The 17435-nt window shown below is 41.3% G+C and overlaps 1 protein-coding gene across 2 annotated transcripts in view; it reads right to left on the bottom strand.

The window, feature by feature from the left end:
* Nucleotides 1–91: 91 nt before the first annotated feature.
* Nucleotides 92–17435, bottom strand: part of CHN2 (chimerin 2) — a 153760-nt gene continuing 136416 nt past the window's right edge. For both annotated transcript variants that reach the window (XM_083468388.1, XM_083468389.1), the window contains 6 exons: nt 15382–15466; nt 10828–11001; nt 8647–8724; nt 4148–4285; nt 3870–3975; nt 92–2685 (listed from right to left, as the gene is read on the bottom strand). In XM_083468388.1, coding sequence (XP_083324514.1) covers nt 2514–2685; nt 3870–3975; nt 4148–4285; nt 8647–8724; nt 10828–11001; nt 15382–15466 — 753 coding nt within the window. In that variant the 3' untranslated portion in view covers nt 92–2513. The remainder of the gene's footprint in view (nt 2686–3869; nt 3976–4147; nt 4286–8646; nt 8725–10827; nt 11002–15381; nt 15467–17435) is intronic.

Below are 17435 nucleotides of genomic sequence, written 5' to 3'. Positions count from 1 at the left end.
ATGAAAAATGTGCAGATCTTTAAACCATTTTTTTAAAAAAAAAATGCATAGAGAAACCAAGTGTTTTCGCTTGCAGTGAAAATTACAGACAGGGACTCAACACATTTAATGGGATATTTCCCCCCCTTTCCATTTACACTATCATAAATTACAAAGCATATTTCACTTCACAAAATAAAACCATTTCCATACCATTTTATGACAGTATTTAGTACATAAACCTACAACAATTGAAATCTGTACAACTTAGGAGAATCCCTTCTAGCACTGTACCAGCAAAGCAGACCTCACTTACATCTGGCCTGCAGCCTGGGTCTGTCTACTTAGCCCTTGGTGACCTATGTAAAGGATAACTGATATACATTATTTCATGTGCCTCCTTTTGTCTTTACTCTTTCTTCATTATCCATGTTGCACACTCCCCACCCCAATTTGAATAGAAACCTATGCTCCCTGAAATAATTCAGAAAACAGCATAATTGGGTTTTGAAACTTAGGATTTGTACAAATCAAGAGCAGAGCTCAATAGAGTCTTTTGTATTGCAAATTCAGTTTTGTAATAAACTATGCTACCTTTGTGTTTGAAATATTTGTACAAAAAAATCTCACGATGAGAAAATTCCATGTGAGAAAAAAGTCTAATATTAGGATGAATTTCATTATATTGCATTGAGAGGTCAACCTTTTCAAAGATACCCACCATGAGATTTGGTAATATACCAATTCTCTATCCTTCACCTCTCTTTCCTTTATTAACCAATTTGTCAGAAGACACTGAAGAAAAGTGTGTAATTTTACAGATGTTTTACTTTTATAAATACAGAAGCAAAGTAATGCAACTTGATTTTTAGAAATAAAATAATAATAATTAACCCTAAATAAGTGCTAACTTTTAAGCAAGGCCAGGTAATATCCAATATTCTGGCATCACTTATTTTAAACATTACTGTACTCCAAAAAATGTGTTACGTGTAGTAGTTGATGCTAGTGTCTGTTTATAAACCTCTGGTGTTCCTCTTTTCGGAAGGAGGGTGGATAAATAGAATACTGTATTTGTATACCTCTAAAAGCAAAGAACATGAATTGCTAGAACATAACAAACCAAATAATATTAAGATGAGCATGAGAAATGAAGTCTCATTAAAAGCATTTGCAATGAAAGAGGTTTGTCAGGGTAATACTGCACTAGTGGTAAATGTTTTCAATATCCATAGCAATAATGCTTAAGAGAACTATACGGAAAGTCATCAATGCACCGCATTGAATTATATATTGCTAAAATAAAACGACATTCCTGCAGCTAACTGAAGTAAAAATATACTTTAAATACATGTTTGTTTCCATTTAGACATAGTATAATTATGCCTTAATTAGAAAGAAATCGTATACCTCTATAAAAACTAATACTGACAAACAACCTGTTCCTTAAGATGTTGGACAAGATAAAATATTCTGAATGTAGGGTCTTCCTTTTCTCCTGCGTGAATAGAAATGTTACCCATGTACCTCGGAAGTCAAATGGAATCCATTCTGGAAGTCCGTTTGACTTCCAAAGCGTTCAAAAACCAAAGTGTGGCTTCTGATTGGCTGCAGGAAGCTCCTGCAGCCAATCGGAAGCCCCGTTGGACGTTCGGCTTCCAAAAGAACGTTCGAAAACCGGAACAGTCACTTCCAGGTTTCAATCGTTCAGGAGCCAAAACATTCGAGAACTAGGCTGTTCGAAAACCAAGGTACGACTGTATACAGAAATTATTTGTTCTGTTTACAGGGCATTATACAGTTCATAGAAGGAAACCAGGAAGACCCTGCCTGTACAGAAGCTCTGCTTGGAATCAGATCATGGACATTGTTACAATCCTACTACTTAATTTGCCATTATTTTCAGTAAGAGGAACACAACTGAAATAGCAGAGAGCATGTCTTGAGCGCTACATTATGGTTGTCATGGGGAAAATAAATCCCACCAAGTCCAATGCCACTTATTTCCACATAACTACCATGATCTAGAAATCATTGCATGCCAAAAAGGGATGCGGGAAACCTGTTTTCCCCTCCCCCAAATATGGTTTACCCTCCTTGAATCAGGGTTTACAACTACAATCCTACAAGTCTGCTATGCTGACCCAGTTCTTTTCAATAGGAACTGTGCCAGCATAATACTTTGAGCATCAGGTTGAAAGTACCTTTTTGCTTCAATGATCTAAATAAAATACAAAGTTTGTGTCCTTTAATAAGTTACAGTAGAACAGTCTGTAACCTTTCTACATCGTTAACACTGGAAGCAAGGCAAAAGATACAAGGCAAGATGCTTTTCTTCTGACCTTTGTTCTTTCTTAAATAATTAAAAAAGAGGCATATGTCTATAAGACATACCCTTTTAACTAAATGTTTTGGTGTTCATCTGCAACACTGCAGAAAATAATGTGCTACCCTTTTTTTTCTTATGGGAATTTGCTTTCCCTTTGAACTTGTATTTTCATAGCAGATGGCCATGAGTTTACAGCTTTGTTCATTTAAAACAAAACATCTTCATTTTCTATCAATATTTGCACAATGAGTTTCTGGTACCGCATGTCATTGAGTGTAGCAAGAGTGCTGTCTTCTGGGGGTCTCATTAAAGTAGGTCCAAACACTATTCCCAAATTTTCAGCGTTCATAAAATTGTCTTTTTCATTCATGGTAATCCTAAAGGTGAAAGAAAAGTGATATCTCTGTTAAACTGTTTTCCCACCCTTTCTTTATACCCAGAACTGATTGGGAATTCTAGGAACACACAAAAAAGTGCAGTTTTGAAAAGCTCAGTTCAGGCATAGGCAAACTCAGCCCTCCAGATGTTTTGAGACTACAATTCCCACCATCCTTGACCACTGGTCCTGTTAGCTAGGGATCATGGGAGTTGTAGGCCAAAAACATCTGGAGGGCCGAGTTTGCCTATGGCTGGCTTAGTTAGCAATCTTGATTCAAGGTTATATCCAAACAGAAACAGAGACCTGCTCCTTGATCTTAGGAACTGTCATGCAAATTTTCCGTATATCTTAAGAGGTGTCCAAATGCATAGGGCACAGAGAAACTACTTTTCAAAATATATAGTAGATGTTTGCTTCACAATAATGGTTGTTTCTGCACTGCAATAGTGGCCTGGGGGCGGGGGGAGCTGGAGCCACCTTTCCAACACTGACTTTTTGGCAACCTAGATGGAACTATTGTAGGACAAGGCAGGAATAAGGTTGGGCCTGTATCATAATGGCTCTGTTGGTTCACCCACAGGCCTATACCATATTGGCTCCAGCTCCCACCGCAGTGTCAATTTGTTGTGCAACTGCTCTGTCCAAGAAAGCTGCAGTGGCGTCAGTGTTGGCAGGTTGGTAAGTTACCCCGTGCACTTATGGTAAATGGAGACAGGAGATCAGTGCGGCACACTCACATTTTCTGAATGGGGGGCACAATTACACGTGGGCAGGAGAGTTCCTTGTGAACGGCCTCCATGGACAAACTGGTGGTCAATTTTCTTTCTACACTTTTAGTAATAAACTAAACTTTTTTTGTGTGTGAACCCACTCGGAAACAAAGTTTTGAATTAACTGTGATCTCTATGATGACTGATTGTACTCTCGGGTATCTTTCTACATGTCTAACACTTCTGGTTTACTTATATGGCTGTGACTTGTTGATTGGTAAAACTGGTTAAAATTTGAAGATTTTTTTACTACTAAAATTACTCATAATAATTTTTTTATTTATACCCCACCCATCTGGCAGTGTTGCCAGAAATTTCTTCTGCAGTGATGGTTTAAAATGTTTTTTTAAGCATATTTCTTTATGACGAAAGAAAGATGATCAAACCTCCTTTTATAGGCAGATTCGCTTACTTTTTGAGATGAATCATCAGGTATCTAAGAGTCTCGTAGTGTGCTGCAGGAAGTAACATCAACACTTCGTGGACAGCTTCTAGTCTTTCATCAGCATTGGAGAGCTCTACGTGATACAAAACAAGATTCTTGTAAGCTTTATCAGATGCAGATTTCAAAGTTCAATAAAAAAATACAATTAAACAAATCCAGTATTCCTGCTGCTGCAGGAGTTTTAGAATTGTAGGGTTAAGGTTATGACAAAACTATATAAAGAAATGAAATGCCTCAGTACTTACTTGCTGCATCTATAAACTTGGAATACGTATCGTAGGTGATAACCGGGATAGGCAGATCTCTGAAATACAGCTTCAGTGCTCCAGCAATAATATTTATGTCTGGATATATGTTGGCAGAGACGTCTGCCTTGTCACCATCTAGAAAAGAATGAGATGGTTTAAAGGTCCTACTTTTTCTTTCGCCAAATACATTCTTGAGCTATCTTGTCAAACATTGCTCATGATTGGGTTTTGAATCACTGGAAAATGAAGAAGTTTCATAACCTGGACACCATATAGGATACCTTTTCACACATCCCTACCAACTATACCTCGGATGGAGCTGGGATGTGCCTTTGCGTCTTCCGATGTCACCTCTGTGGATGGACATATGACCATATGGGAAGACATGTTCCCTTATGAATGCTTGTCCCAAACTCTTTTAAGGCTTCAAAGTGAACGCCTTGAGTTATATACCCCTGAGTTTATTCAGCCAGTAAAGCTAAAACAATCAAGAAGTTACACGTTCCCATACACTGGCTCCAGCAAACACATTTGCTGGATCAATTTGTACTAGCTGAAATGTTTTTATGAAGGCATTTCAAAGACAGTCCCTTGAACAGTGTACTATAATAGACCAATCTCATTTTATTTAAAAGATTTAAGGATACCTTTCAGTGAAACTATCAGTGCAGCACATAAGGAACTATTATAAAACCATGAGTATAAAATCTTATTTGTGTGGTGAGGGGGGGAGCAGGGAGAGAGAGTGTTTTAGGAACTAAGTAGTTCCTAAAACTACTGAACTAAGTAGTTCAGTCTTCAGGCACAAAGTTTAAATTTGTTCAGAAGTAATCCACTCTTCTGTCCCTTTAGAAAACAAGTGATACACCTGCTTTCTCAGGTCTTGCTTTAAAATAAGTCCTTGTACCTATTCCTTCCTCTACGTCACGGTACTTTGTTTTGCTTATGAAAAGCCCTGCAATAAAGTTTTTAAATACATTTGTATTTAGCAGAATAAATAATTGTTTTGCGAAGAAACCTGTGGCATTAAACTTGAAGCGACATGAAATATATCCACAAAAACTTCCTTTAGAGCAGATGTATAGCTGAGTTACTCGTGAAGGCCAAATTGTAAGTTTAAAACCTCAGCAATAATCACACTTATTAGGAAGGAGCTAAATTGTAACTGAATGAATCTTCAAGTGTAATTATAAATGTGTTTGTGACTGGGGAGCAAGTCTTTAAAACAGTTTATGTATCTGATATAGCAGAGTGAACCCGCTTATTAGAATTTACCCTAATACAGCACCAGTACTTCCATCACAGTGTTTATTCTGCACCAGCCAGACTCATATTTATCCTCATATACTTGGTACGGTAGCGTTAGTATTATAAAACGTTGTTTGGACAGCTCTATTTAATTGCAGTACAATGAGATCTAAAGTGCTACAGTGAAAGCAAATGCTGGGGGGGGGGGGGGAATACTGCAGCTGCCTCTATATCCAGCCAGATATGGTAAAACAGAATGCCATATCCCTTTTCCAGGCTATTTGCAAGTTTACAAAATAAAAGTGACATTCATAGGTTATCATAGCAAGTCATATCATGGAGGAGTTTTACTTGGAAGTTGATAAGTATCTCTCTTCCTGTTATAAGCTAAACAGATGGGGAAAGACTGAAGGCCACTTAAAAGGCAGGAATGTGTGCACCCTAGAACACGGGTAGGCAAACTAAGGCCCAGGGACCGGATCTGGCCCAATTGCCTTCTCAATCCGGCCCACGGACGGTCCGGGAATCAGTGTGTTTTTACATGAGTAGAATATGTCCTTTTATTTAAAATGCATCTCTGGGTTATTTGTAGGGCCTGCCTGGTGTTTTTACATGAGTATAATGTGTGCCTTTATTTAAAATGCACCTCTGTGTTATTTGTGGGGCATAGGAATTCCTTCATTATTATTATTTTTTTCAAAATATAGTCCGCCCCCCCCCCAAGGTCTGAGGGACTGTGGACTGGCCCCCTGCTGAAAAAGTTCACTGACCCCTGCTCTAGACACATAGCAAATCAAAACACTAATTCTGATGGAAAGCACTGCTCAAACTGGAATTGCTCTAAGAATCTATGGTACCTATGGATTCCATCACTGTATTTTTTTTCTTTTCAAACGTTCAAAAGGCACTCCAGAAAACAAATGTACTATTTTGTGAACTGCAATAGGCCACAAACTGCAGGTGTAAAAATGATTGCTCATTCTGAAAATTAGTGTTATTGGATGCTAATAAGAATCAGCCGGCTGGAGAAAATAAGTAGTTTTAGAGAGCAATGGTACTGATAAAGGAAGCTGCAGTACTTTGGAGGCGTTTGACCATGATTCGGTCAAGGGATCCATCACAAACAAGCCACATGCAGCCATCTTTGTTTGTTTGCTTGTTTAGCAACTTTGTCCTCAACAGCTCACTGTCCTGAATAGATTTTTTTTTAAAAAAACAGTAACATTTTGAAAGCAACCTGGGTGGGCATGTGGAAAATACCAATGAGGAATGAACCAGAAAAATAACATCTTAGTCTACACATAACTATCTCTGCAACTGTTGAATTTCCAGAGTACAATTCTTGCAAATTTAGCAAATTCATACAACCTATAAGCTATTTTAAATCCAAACACAGGGAAGATGTTTGGCGTGATGAGCTGTTGGTGTGCAGCTGTTTACGAAGTGGAACTGCTTTTTTAAAAAATGAAATAGTAGTATATAAGCACTTTAATAAATTCCTATGTTAAGTTATGGTGGCATGTTGAGGAACAGGTCACTTCTGTAGTCTCCTTGTGTTAGGAATCATATGCATCTCAAAGTTCAGTGGCCATATTTTAAACAAGCTGACAAGAGAACTTGTGTTTGCCCATAGTTTATAACACACACTAAAGGTGAATCTACCCACAAAGCTTAATGCATAACATGTATTACAACTCTTATTTCTCTTAAGTTAATTGCAGTTATGAAGGGCAGAACAAAAGAGGGGATGAGGTTTATCTCTTCAGTCGCTAGCCATGTCTCCCTGAATATCAACCCCCTCATGTGCCCATGAGGCTTAGTAAAAAAGTTCCCATAAGTGCCAATGAGGCTAATGCCTCTTTGCAAAAAAACCAAATAAAGCAGAAAAAAATAGTGATATAGATCCTTCTTTAGTAACAACCCTCAAATATGAGATGTGTGGTGCCAAGCAGGACAAACAACCAACTAAAGCTCAGAATGCACTTGTCACAATGAGAACTCTATGAACAAGCTGTACAATGAATGTTTTATATGCTAGCAGGAACAGAACTGGTCAACAATGCCAGCACAGTGAGTGACTGTTGCTGTACAGCATCCATATTCATTCCGTGGAAGAATAAATAAACATTATTCCTATCAAGCTTACTCAGTGGAATTAACAGTCACAAATATACTGACCTGATTTTTACTCTAAAGCTCAACTGTCCTTATAGTATAGTGATAATGTAATTTAGACCCTCATTATTTTAGAGATGGTGGGGCAGAATTTAATATGCAGAAACAGAATGTGGTATAGTCCTTCCTGAAACGAAACAGTTCAAATAGGTGTGTTTTGTAACTCGCTGTACGTGGGGCTGCCCTTGAGACTGACCCAGAAACTCAAGCGGGTGCAGAATGCCGCGGCGAGACTCCTTACGGGGTCTTCACTGTGAGATCACATTCACCCGGTGCTATACCAGCTGCACTGGCTACCAGTGGAGTACAGGATCAGGTTTAAGGTGCTGGTTTTAACCTTTAAAGCCCTATACAGCCTAGGACCCTCGTACCTACGGGACCGCCTCTCCTGGTATGTCCCACAGAGGAACTTACGGTCTTCAAATAAAAACATCATGAAGGTCCCAGGCCACAGAGAGGTTAGGCTGGCCTCAACTAGAGCCAGGGCTTTTTCGGCTGTGGCTCCAATCTGGTGGAACGCTCTGTCACAAGAGACTAGGGCCCTGCGGGACTTGACATCTTTCCGCAGGGCCTGCAAGACAGAGCTATTCCACCAGGCCTTTGGTCAGGGCGCAGTCTGACTCCCTCCTTTGGCAATCTTCACAAAATTTTAGCTTAATGGTTGCCATCAATTTGATTTTAATTAATTTTTATAATGAAATGTTTTTAGAATGTTGTACTATTTTATTGTTGTTAGCCGCCCTGAGCCCGGCTTCGGCTGGGGAGGGCGGGATATAAATAAAATTTATTATTATTATTATTATTATTATTATTATTATTATTATTATTAATAATAATTATTTTGAGACGCTGTGCATCTTCCTGCTCACCCCAATACATGTTTTAACATACGAGGTAAATGTCAATAGAAACCAGTACATCATAAAATACCCCGAAAGTATTGTGGGTGGAAAACAGCCTCCTCATTATTACACCATCAAAACATGTGCAACGCCAATGAACACAGGGTATGTAGAAGCTTTCCAAAGCTAAAACATTGCCGACAGGCTTTCCACAGCTAAAATGTACTGTACCTCGATCAAAGGCCATTTTGACATCTTCAATGTGTTCAGTGAACCCCGAGACTCTGTAAATCCCTTCTGACTTCAAACCTGCAGGCAAAAATTTCATCAGCTGCTGTTTAGTCTAGGGATAGGGATACATTTTCACACTCCAGTTATTTTTTACTTCTTTTCACAAGTTAGCTTCTGCCTCCCGAATTCTCGGAACAAGAGAAATTACTCATCATATAGCCATCTTTTGACAGAGCTCTCACAGTTGGTTAGTTATGCCCCCTTTAGGCCCATAACAGCAATCATTAGCTTTTCAAGAATGAGGGTTTTTTCCACACACCATGTGTGTAGGGGAGAAAATTGGGGGATCAGTTTGAGGATCTATAACAGATAACTTGAAAGGGAGGCTGACACTATTTAAGCACAAGGGTACAATTCATCTTGTAACAACTGAGCGTTGCAAGGAAGTAGAGAGATGCTTCAAGTGATGAATGTGACCATGGAAGGGCCTTGAACCTTCTATCCTAGCAACCGCTCTCCAAGGTCTCAGGCACAGAGTCTTCCAAGGCTTGCTAGCCCTTTCTCTCTTTTTTTAACAGGAATTTAATACCGGGTCTCCTGCATGCAAACCATTAGTTCTCTTACTAAGCTGTGTGACCTTTCCCACATAAGGATGATGACTTAATTTAAGCTAATGGCTTGGATTGTAGCGGAAATCAATTTGAGGAAGTGCATGGAAGGAATGTTGCCCTTCCTCTCCTTGTCCCTGCAGCCATCTGAAATCCTCCAAAAGGCGGCTCTTTCATTCTCTAAACTTCAAAGCTCCTCTTCCAACAGCCTCAGATGCCACATCCCACATTGTCCAGAAGGGTGGGTACTTGGGAGTGGGGGCGCAGGCGGCTTCAGGTGGGAAGAGGGCATCAAAAACTGCTGTAAAATTCCTAAATTTCACTTCTCTTGGAATCCACACAGGGCCGGATTTAGGTTTGATGAGGCCCTAAGCTACTGAAGGTAATGGGGCCCTTTATATGCCCAGCTGTCCTTTGTCAACAACAAATTGTCGCTGTTTTTTGTGTTGAATATATGCTACATGGTCATTTATGGACCTAATGGGTATCTAAAACCATTTGCACATGCAGAATGCAGGCACCCTATATATAGAAATGAGCAAACTAGTGATATTTTAGGGAGCAGGCTAGCAGGTGGGGCCTATTACTTACATCACAGGAGCTTACACAACACAAAACACTGTTGCTGTATGTAGGTTTTATTTTATTTGTTTCTTATCTTATATTTTGGAAATGTACATCCAGCTTTTTCCCTTTAAAATTTTTTTGGGGCCCCAAGAGAGTGGGGCCCTAAGCTATAGCTTGTTTAGCTTATACGTACATAAATCTGGCACTGGATCCATACCATTGTCTTCTAATATCTAAACTCACTCAGCTACTAAGACAATGTGGGTTAACTGGAAATGACTAACTTTGGCCTATTAACTTAATTAAATATATTCCTGTCCATTTTACACTGCATAGAACTTAATTGGACACAACCCCGGTGGCACAATCAAGAGATTTAAATTTCCTATAACAGTTCTAGGTTTGATTTATGATATACACATTGATTGATTGATTGATTGATTGATTGATTGATTGAATTTATATCTCTCCCTATTGAAGCCTTCTATAAGTATTTTCTTCTATTATTTATAGGCTAAGAGTTTATTTTGCATTAATATCTTAACATGCATTTGTTCATTTCACATCAGTTTCTGCGACATAGGCTTGGTTATCATTTTGAAAGCAATTGGATTTTACTATGGCTCCCAACAGTTTTAATCGGAAAGTGCAATATTTACTGGAAAAATTAAATGTGAGGGGGCATAGTTTTTTACATTGAAAAATATAGCTAAGTATATTAAATAATTAAAACAATGCACATTGTTTGTGTGGTGGTAGTAGAGAACTATAATTCGCTTCCTCAACCAAATGAGGTTAAGTTGTTCTTCAAAGTAAATGCTTTAAACAATTTGTTCATAAAACCTTTCCCCACAAAGGAATATAAAGAAACTTTTAAATATAAAGTAATTTAAAATTACTTAGTTTTCTGTAACATAATATCTGTTTATGTTTGTCAGCCAGTGATATTATTTTAGCGTTTCAGTAACCCAGTGAAGGAAATCCTATTTCATCAACACATAAATACCTCTTGCTTCGATTTCTCGAATACATATGTCCACTACCATGGGTCTCTGTGAATTGTGGGCCTTCACTAGTGTGGTGAGGTCACAGCAGTAGACTCGTTTGATTCTCTTGAGGTCTGGTTGGCAGTCATTGGGGACGTATTTTGAACACTGTTTGTGTACGTTCAATCCACAGTCTGTAAAGAAAGTATTAGTGATACTTTGAGTTTTTTCTATTTTACTCTCAGAAAGAATGACAACATTCTACATGTGAACATCTTAGCTCTCAATTACTCTTACTTTTAAGGAAGTCACCGCACACAGTAAATTACAGGGCAATAGTTCAATTTGTAAATATAACAAAGGTTGGCAGGCAAAAATATGCGAAGGAATGAAATTCTATGAGTATAGGGTTGCCATATTTCAAAAAGTGAACATCCGGACACAAAAGTTGTTGAACTTCTGATATGGGCTGCCATATGGCTCGGTTTCCCCAGAAATTTTAACCAATTTTTGAGAATTACGTTCTGATGAATGAATCCCAGATGTATGGCAGCCCTATGTAATATAACATTTGAATCTTACTCTAATTCTCTAGTAATGTAGCAGGTACATGAAGCACATATGAGCAACTGTTAAGGCTGAAACAATATTTTTTGGCCACCATGTGGAGAATGTGGGAAATGCTTCCAAGTGCCTGTGGCACAAATATATAACCCATATACAGTATTTGAAATAAATATAACCCATATATTTGAAATATATATAACCCATATATTTGAAATATATATAACCCATATATTTGAAATATATATAACCCATATATTTGAAATATATATAACCCATATATTTGAAATATATATAACCCATATATTTGAAATATATATAACCCATATATTTGAAATGGGTTGACAAGATGTTCAGATCATTTCAGTGCTAACTGAAATAAAGACAGGTAACTGTAACAATAACAACAATAAATTATGTGTATGCTGTCCATCTGACTAGGTTGTCCCAGCCACTCTGGGCGGCTTCCAACAAATTAAAACAAATTTTAAGGACCAAGACTGTAATGGATACAAGAGCTCTTCAAGAAATCCAGGCCCATCCAGGTGGTAAATGTTACATTTATAGTAAAATTTTATATGTGTCTCCTCAGAAGCGAGCTCCACTGAGTTCAGTGGGACTTAGATAAAAAAGGTAAAGGACCCCTGGATGGTTAAGTCCAGTCAAAGGCGACTATGGGGTTGCAGCGCTCATCTCGCTTTCAGGCTGAGGGAGCCGGCGTTTGCCCACAGACAGCTTTCTGGGTCATGTGGCCAGCATGACTAAACCGCTTCTGGTGCAACGGGACACTGTGACGGAAGCCAGAGCGCATGGAAACGCCATTTACCTTCCTGCCACAGTGGTACCTATTTATCTACTTGCACTGGCGTGCTTTTGAAATGCTAGGTTGGCAGGAGCTGGGACAGAACAACAGGAGCTCACCAACCTTCTGAACAGCCAACCTTCTGATCGGCAAGCCCAAGAGGCTCAGTGGTTTAGGCCACAGCGCCACCTGCATATACCAGTGGGACTTACTCCTAGATTGCAGCCTAAGTGTAGTTTCTGCCCCATGGCCCCTAACGGATGCCTAGTTGCAACAGAGGCGGAGTGATGTTCTAGGACAGTGTTTTTCAACCACTGTTCCACGGCACACTAGTGTGCCGCGAGATGTTGCCTGGTGTGCCGTTGGAAAAATTGAAAAAATCGAAAGATTTTTTTAAAAAATAATGTCACATTTTCGCCCACTAGGCGGGTGCCGGACTGTGTCCACCCTATTTTCCATCCGTCCTGGGTGGGGATGAGATCAGATGGGATCGGATGAGAGCGGACAGGCGGTCCGCTCTCATCCGATTCCCCATAGAGAGCAGCGGGGCTCTGACATCTCCCTCTCCGCACACAGTGCGGAGACGGAGCTGTCATCCGCTGGCTCAGCGGGGATCAGCGGATCGATCCCCGCTGAGCAGAGAACGGTCCGCAACGTTTTTGTTTGCCATTAGAGAAAAAAATATTAAACCATGCTTGAATGTCGGAAGTGGTTACTAAAATTTTTGAATCTCACCACTGATGTTAAGTGTTGAATGTCGGAAGTGGTTACTAAAATTTTTGAATCTCACCACTGATGTTAAGTGTTTGTGTTTATTTGATTTGTGTTTATTTGATTCCTATTCAAGAGAATTACTTTATATATAGTCAATATAGGCACAGAGTTAAATTTTTTAACATTTTCTAATGGTGGTGTGCCTCGTGATTTTTTTCATGAAACAAGTGTGCCTTTGCCCAAAAAAGGTTGAAAAACACTGTTCTAGGAGAGGGGGGCTGCCAACTCCATCTCCCTGTGTGCAATTAGGCTTCAAGGAAACCAGCTATTCCAGCCAAGAGAAAATAAGCCTTCTGTTGTATCTGGGTAGGGAAGGGTAAACCCCATGTCAAAGCCCTCCAGATGTACTCTCATCTGACCATCATCCCTGACCCATTGGCCATGCTGGACTGACAGGTGCTGTAGTCTGCAACATCTGGCTGGCATTAAGCGCTAGTTTGGGGAAGCTTGAGAACGGTAAAAAAATGAATATGTGTTTAAAATATATGCTTGTCATTTATTAGATAACCTTTGTACTCATTTCCTAGAAAACTGGATTTATTGCTCTTTCATTGGAACATGTGAAGTAATAATAAAAGTGTGGCTCTATGCATGTGCAGAGTCAACTACCTGTACAAATGACTAACCAGAGCTTGCCTCATTCATTAAGCAGGGCTTCAAACACCGAGATTAGGGATTCTGGGCAGGCTTAGACTTCTGCACTTCTTATAAAAATTAACTCTCACAAGTACACAGTGTGATTCAGAATCATCACTGTCCCTTTCAGCCATCAACATAAAGTATTCTTGACTCCACTGCTAAACATGAACAGTTTCTTTCCTTGTAATATTTGATACCCACAGGTAAAGGACCTCTGTGCCTTTAACTAAATCTGTTTGGTTTATTGGGCTCGTTCAGACAGAAACTATCTGCATAATACAGTATTGTTCAGTGAAATCTAAACAAACCCAGCCAGCTGTACTTAAGATACTCCCTTTAGGTTTTTTGTTTTTTTAGTTCTTGCTAAACATTTCCTGTGTAGTTAAAAACTTGTTTGTCTGCTTAGAGTTAAATATTGGTAACCTAATGAAGCAGAACGTTAAGCTTTGGACTAAATAAACATACTTTTTTTCACAGGTTAAATACTTAAAGAGAATGAACACAAATCCAGCCAGACATATTATGTTTAAACGTACAGTTCTTATAAGAATAATTAGTTATATGTCGACTCAACCTCTTGTGTTACTTGTGCAAAGGGAGTCTGCGAGCTTAAAGGGACCCTGAAGTCACACAGGTCTCCTGTGTTTAGCATGGACATCTCAGCCACAGAGACCTGTGTATAGCTCTTTATAGGGGCTAAAATGATTGGACATGCTGGCTGGGGCTGCTGGGAGTTGGGAGTCAAGTTACAGTGTTGTTGGCAAGAGCCCATACCTGCTTAAGTATGACAACTGACAAGAAAATACCAAGGAACGGTCATTTAAGTCATATAATTATATTGTGTATGGTTGACCGAGAAAAGAACCCAGCTTTAGGCACCATAATATAAAATGGCAGTATGATGCCCCCACCACAAATCCAAGAGCTCTGGGGCATAACAGATCTTCCCCACCTAACTCACCTTACCCTCTGGCATGTTAAATTGCAACTGTGCCTATTTTCTGGGTCGCACATTCATAGAACTACACCAGCTAATTCAGCTGTGGCTGTCTATCAAGCTTCATCAACCCCCGACAATATGTCCATTAGTCAAGAGGGACAGGAGTCGCAGTCCCCACAATATCTGCAGGGCCAGAGGTGCCTAACCCATGAATCAGCAGGCAATATTTTTTTACTTCATCACATGAAAGCTATGATTACCTATTTCTTTATATCAAATCTCTGTTAAAGGCTCAGAACGTACACTGTTAAATTCTTCTGGACAGTTAACAACACTGTTGGCAATTGGTAGCTAACATATATTAAATGCCAACAACCAATAATAGCAATATGACTAGTACCCATTAACCATAGGTCAGTGAGGTTAGAAATGGAGTCCAGTCCAGTCCAGTTGAGCAGTTTAGTTGCTGGATTATCAGGTCCATTATAATCCCCCAAAAGGCTCAATAGTTACTCATATATTTTAAGCTTAGAATTCAAATTTTAGCCAGGATTTCCCATAGCAAAAGTTCCACTCTTTCCCAGTTTTGAACTTCATTAAAGAAAAAAATAGAGACACCAGTTGTTGACTTCATTGAGTGAAATGGAGACATCCACTTTAAACCAGTTACTATCATCATCATCATCATCATTATTATTAAGTGTGTGTGTGTGTATTGCTCTAGAAGATGATTAAACTGTAGAATGCTTTGTCTAATTTAGGTGGGCATTGTCACTCTGCATCGTCCCTTGAAAGAGATTTACAGTTTTGTTTTTCAGGGGTTAAGGGCCTGGTCAATAAGATTTTTAAGATTACCTGAGCATCTGACTCCCTGAGCAATGAGTCCCCACATGAAGTTGGCACAGTATTCACACCAATGTGGACCTCGGAACGTGTGGACCTGTAATACAGAATGGAAAGCAGTCCAGGGTCATTGGGAGGCAGATGGCCGGACAGATGGAACAAGCAGAAGAAAGAGATAAGCAACAAACGTCTCAGTTAAAAGAACAAGTCTTCCTCACTGACAGCTGCATCCCAAATACTGAGGGTAATAAGAAGCCTGGGGAAAAGAAAGCTGCCTTTGGTCTCAGGGTCCTCTTCATTTCGCAAGGCAAAACAAACAAAACCTAATCACACTGCAGGGCATTGAAATCAATCTATGTAACTCTTTTAATGGGTTTATTGTTTCTCATATGCCAGGGGTGGCCAACTCCCAAGGAGACTGCAATCTACGCAGAGTTAAAAACTGGCAGTGATCTACCCCCGTTTTTTAGGGGCTCAGGTCAAAGTTGCTGAGCTTTTTTTAGGGGAGTTAGAGTTCTTGAGCTCTTTTTTGGGGGGGGGGAGCCAGTGATCTACCACAGACATCCAGTGATCTACCAGTAGATCACGATCTACCTGTCGGACGTGCCTGGTACAATATGAATTTCCGTGGAACCTTACCAACTTTGGGATCTGGTGCATTTTCTTTAGTGACTTGATGCCTGGTTATTCTATGGTAATTTGGGGGTCTGCTTTTTGTGCTTTTAGTTCCCAATATTGCAATTTGAAAGCCAATTCCTTAATACCATCAAAGCTTGTTAGAAACAAAGACTATGCCTGTCATATGCTAGTGCAGTGTTTCCCAACCACTGTTCCGCGGCACACTAGTGTGCCGCGAGATGTTGCCTGGTGTGCCGCGGGAAAAATTAAAAAAATCGAAAGATTTTTTTTTTTTAAAAAAAGTCAAATTTTCGATTGGGGCGCCGTCACTAGATGACCCCTGGGGTTCCCTCCCTCCCTCCCGCTCTGCGCCTCCCTCCTCCTCCTCCTCCTCCAGGGAGGCCCTTCCTGGCTCTCGGCCAAGGCTTGGCGGCTGCCACTCACTCACTCGCTCGCCCACCCGTCCCTCCATCCCTGCACCCGGCCTCTCCCCCTCCATCCCCGGCGTGGAGGCTGCCGGGATCCGTAGTCCCCTCGCCCTTGGGCTCCGCGCCCGCGCGGGGTGCACGAACTACGTTTCCCAGCGTGGCCTGGCGGGCCGGACGTTTTGTTTGAAGCGCTCTTCTCCCGGCCATGGAATGAGCGCAGCGGCGGCGGCCGGACGGGCAGGGGCTCTTCCGCGCAGACCCCGCACAGCCTGCCTGCGCCCCCGCGGAGATCGGGCGGCAGGATGGAGCCCGGGGATCCCCACGGAGGCGGAGCGGCGGAGGCGAAGGCTGCCCCCCAGGTAGGGCTGCGTCGGGGGGGTTTTATTTTTGCAATGCTGCATCCGCGCCGGAGGGGACGCATCGGACCGCGGGGAGACCCCTTGGCGGGCGTGCAAGGCAATGCATGCGTGCAGGCGTTGCATGGAGTGCAGTGCAATGCAATGGCAACGCGGCGCCCTGCGTGCATGCATGCAACTTTCACCGGCGCTCCGGACTTGGCAGGTGAGGGGGGTCCCCAGTGGGCGGCAGAGAGAGCCGGGAGGGCGAAGGGGAGCCGGGGGGGGGAGCAGCGCTGCTCCCCGAGCCGAGCACGGGGGGAAACTTCAGCGTCGTTGTGCCGGGTGTTGGAAGCGGAGGCTGGCGGGGGCCCCTCACCTGCAAAACCTGGTCGCCTCTCATATATTTCGTGCATTGCATTCATCGCCCGCTTTCTCCTCCAAGGAGCTCCCGGGGGCGCGCGTGGTTCTCCCCATGTTATCCTCGCAACAACAGCCCTGCGAGGTGGGTCAGGCGAGTGGCCCAAGGGAGCACCCAGGGATTGTCCTGGCCAGGTGGGGTGATTTGAACCCTGCTCTCTGCCCGGTCTTCGTCCTCATTTAGCCCCCACATGTGCATGACTGTGCATGACTGAGGTTTTCCCCCCTCGTCTTGGCTATGGTGTGAGTCTGTGCTGTTAATTAA

Source organism: Podarcis liolepis (assembly GCF_965112155.1).
Source record: "Podarcis liolepis genome assembly, chromosome: 12".
NCBI lineage: Eukaryota > Metazoa > Chordata > Lepidosauria > Squamata > Lacertidae > Podarcis > Podarcis liolepis.
Note: the sequence above shows the minus strand (reverse complement) of the source record. Positions and strands in the feature narration are given on the sequence as shown.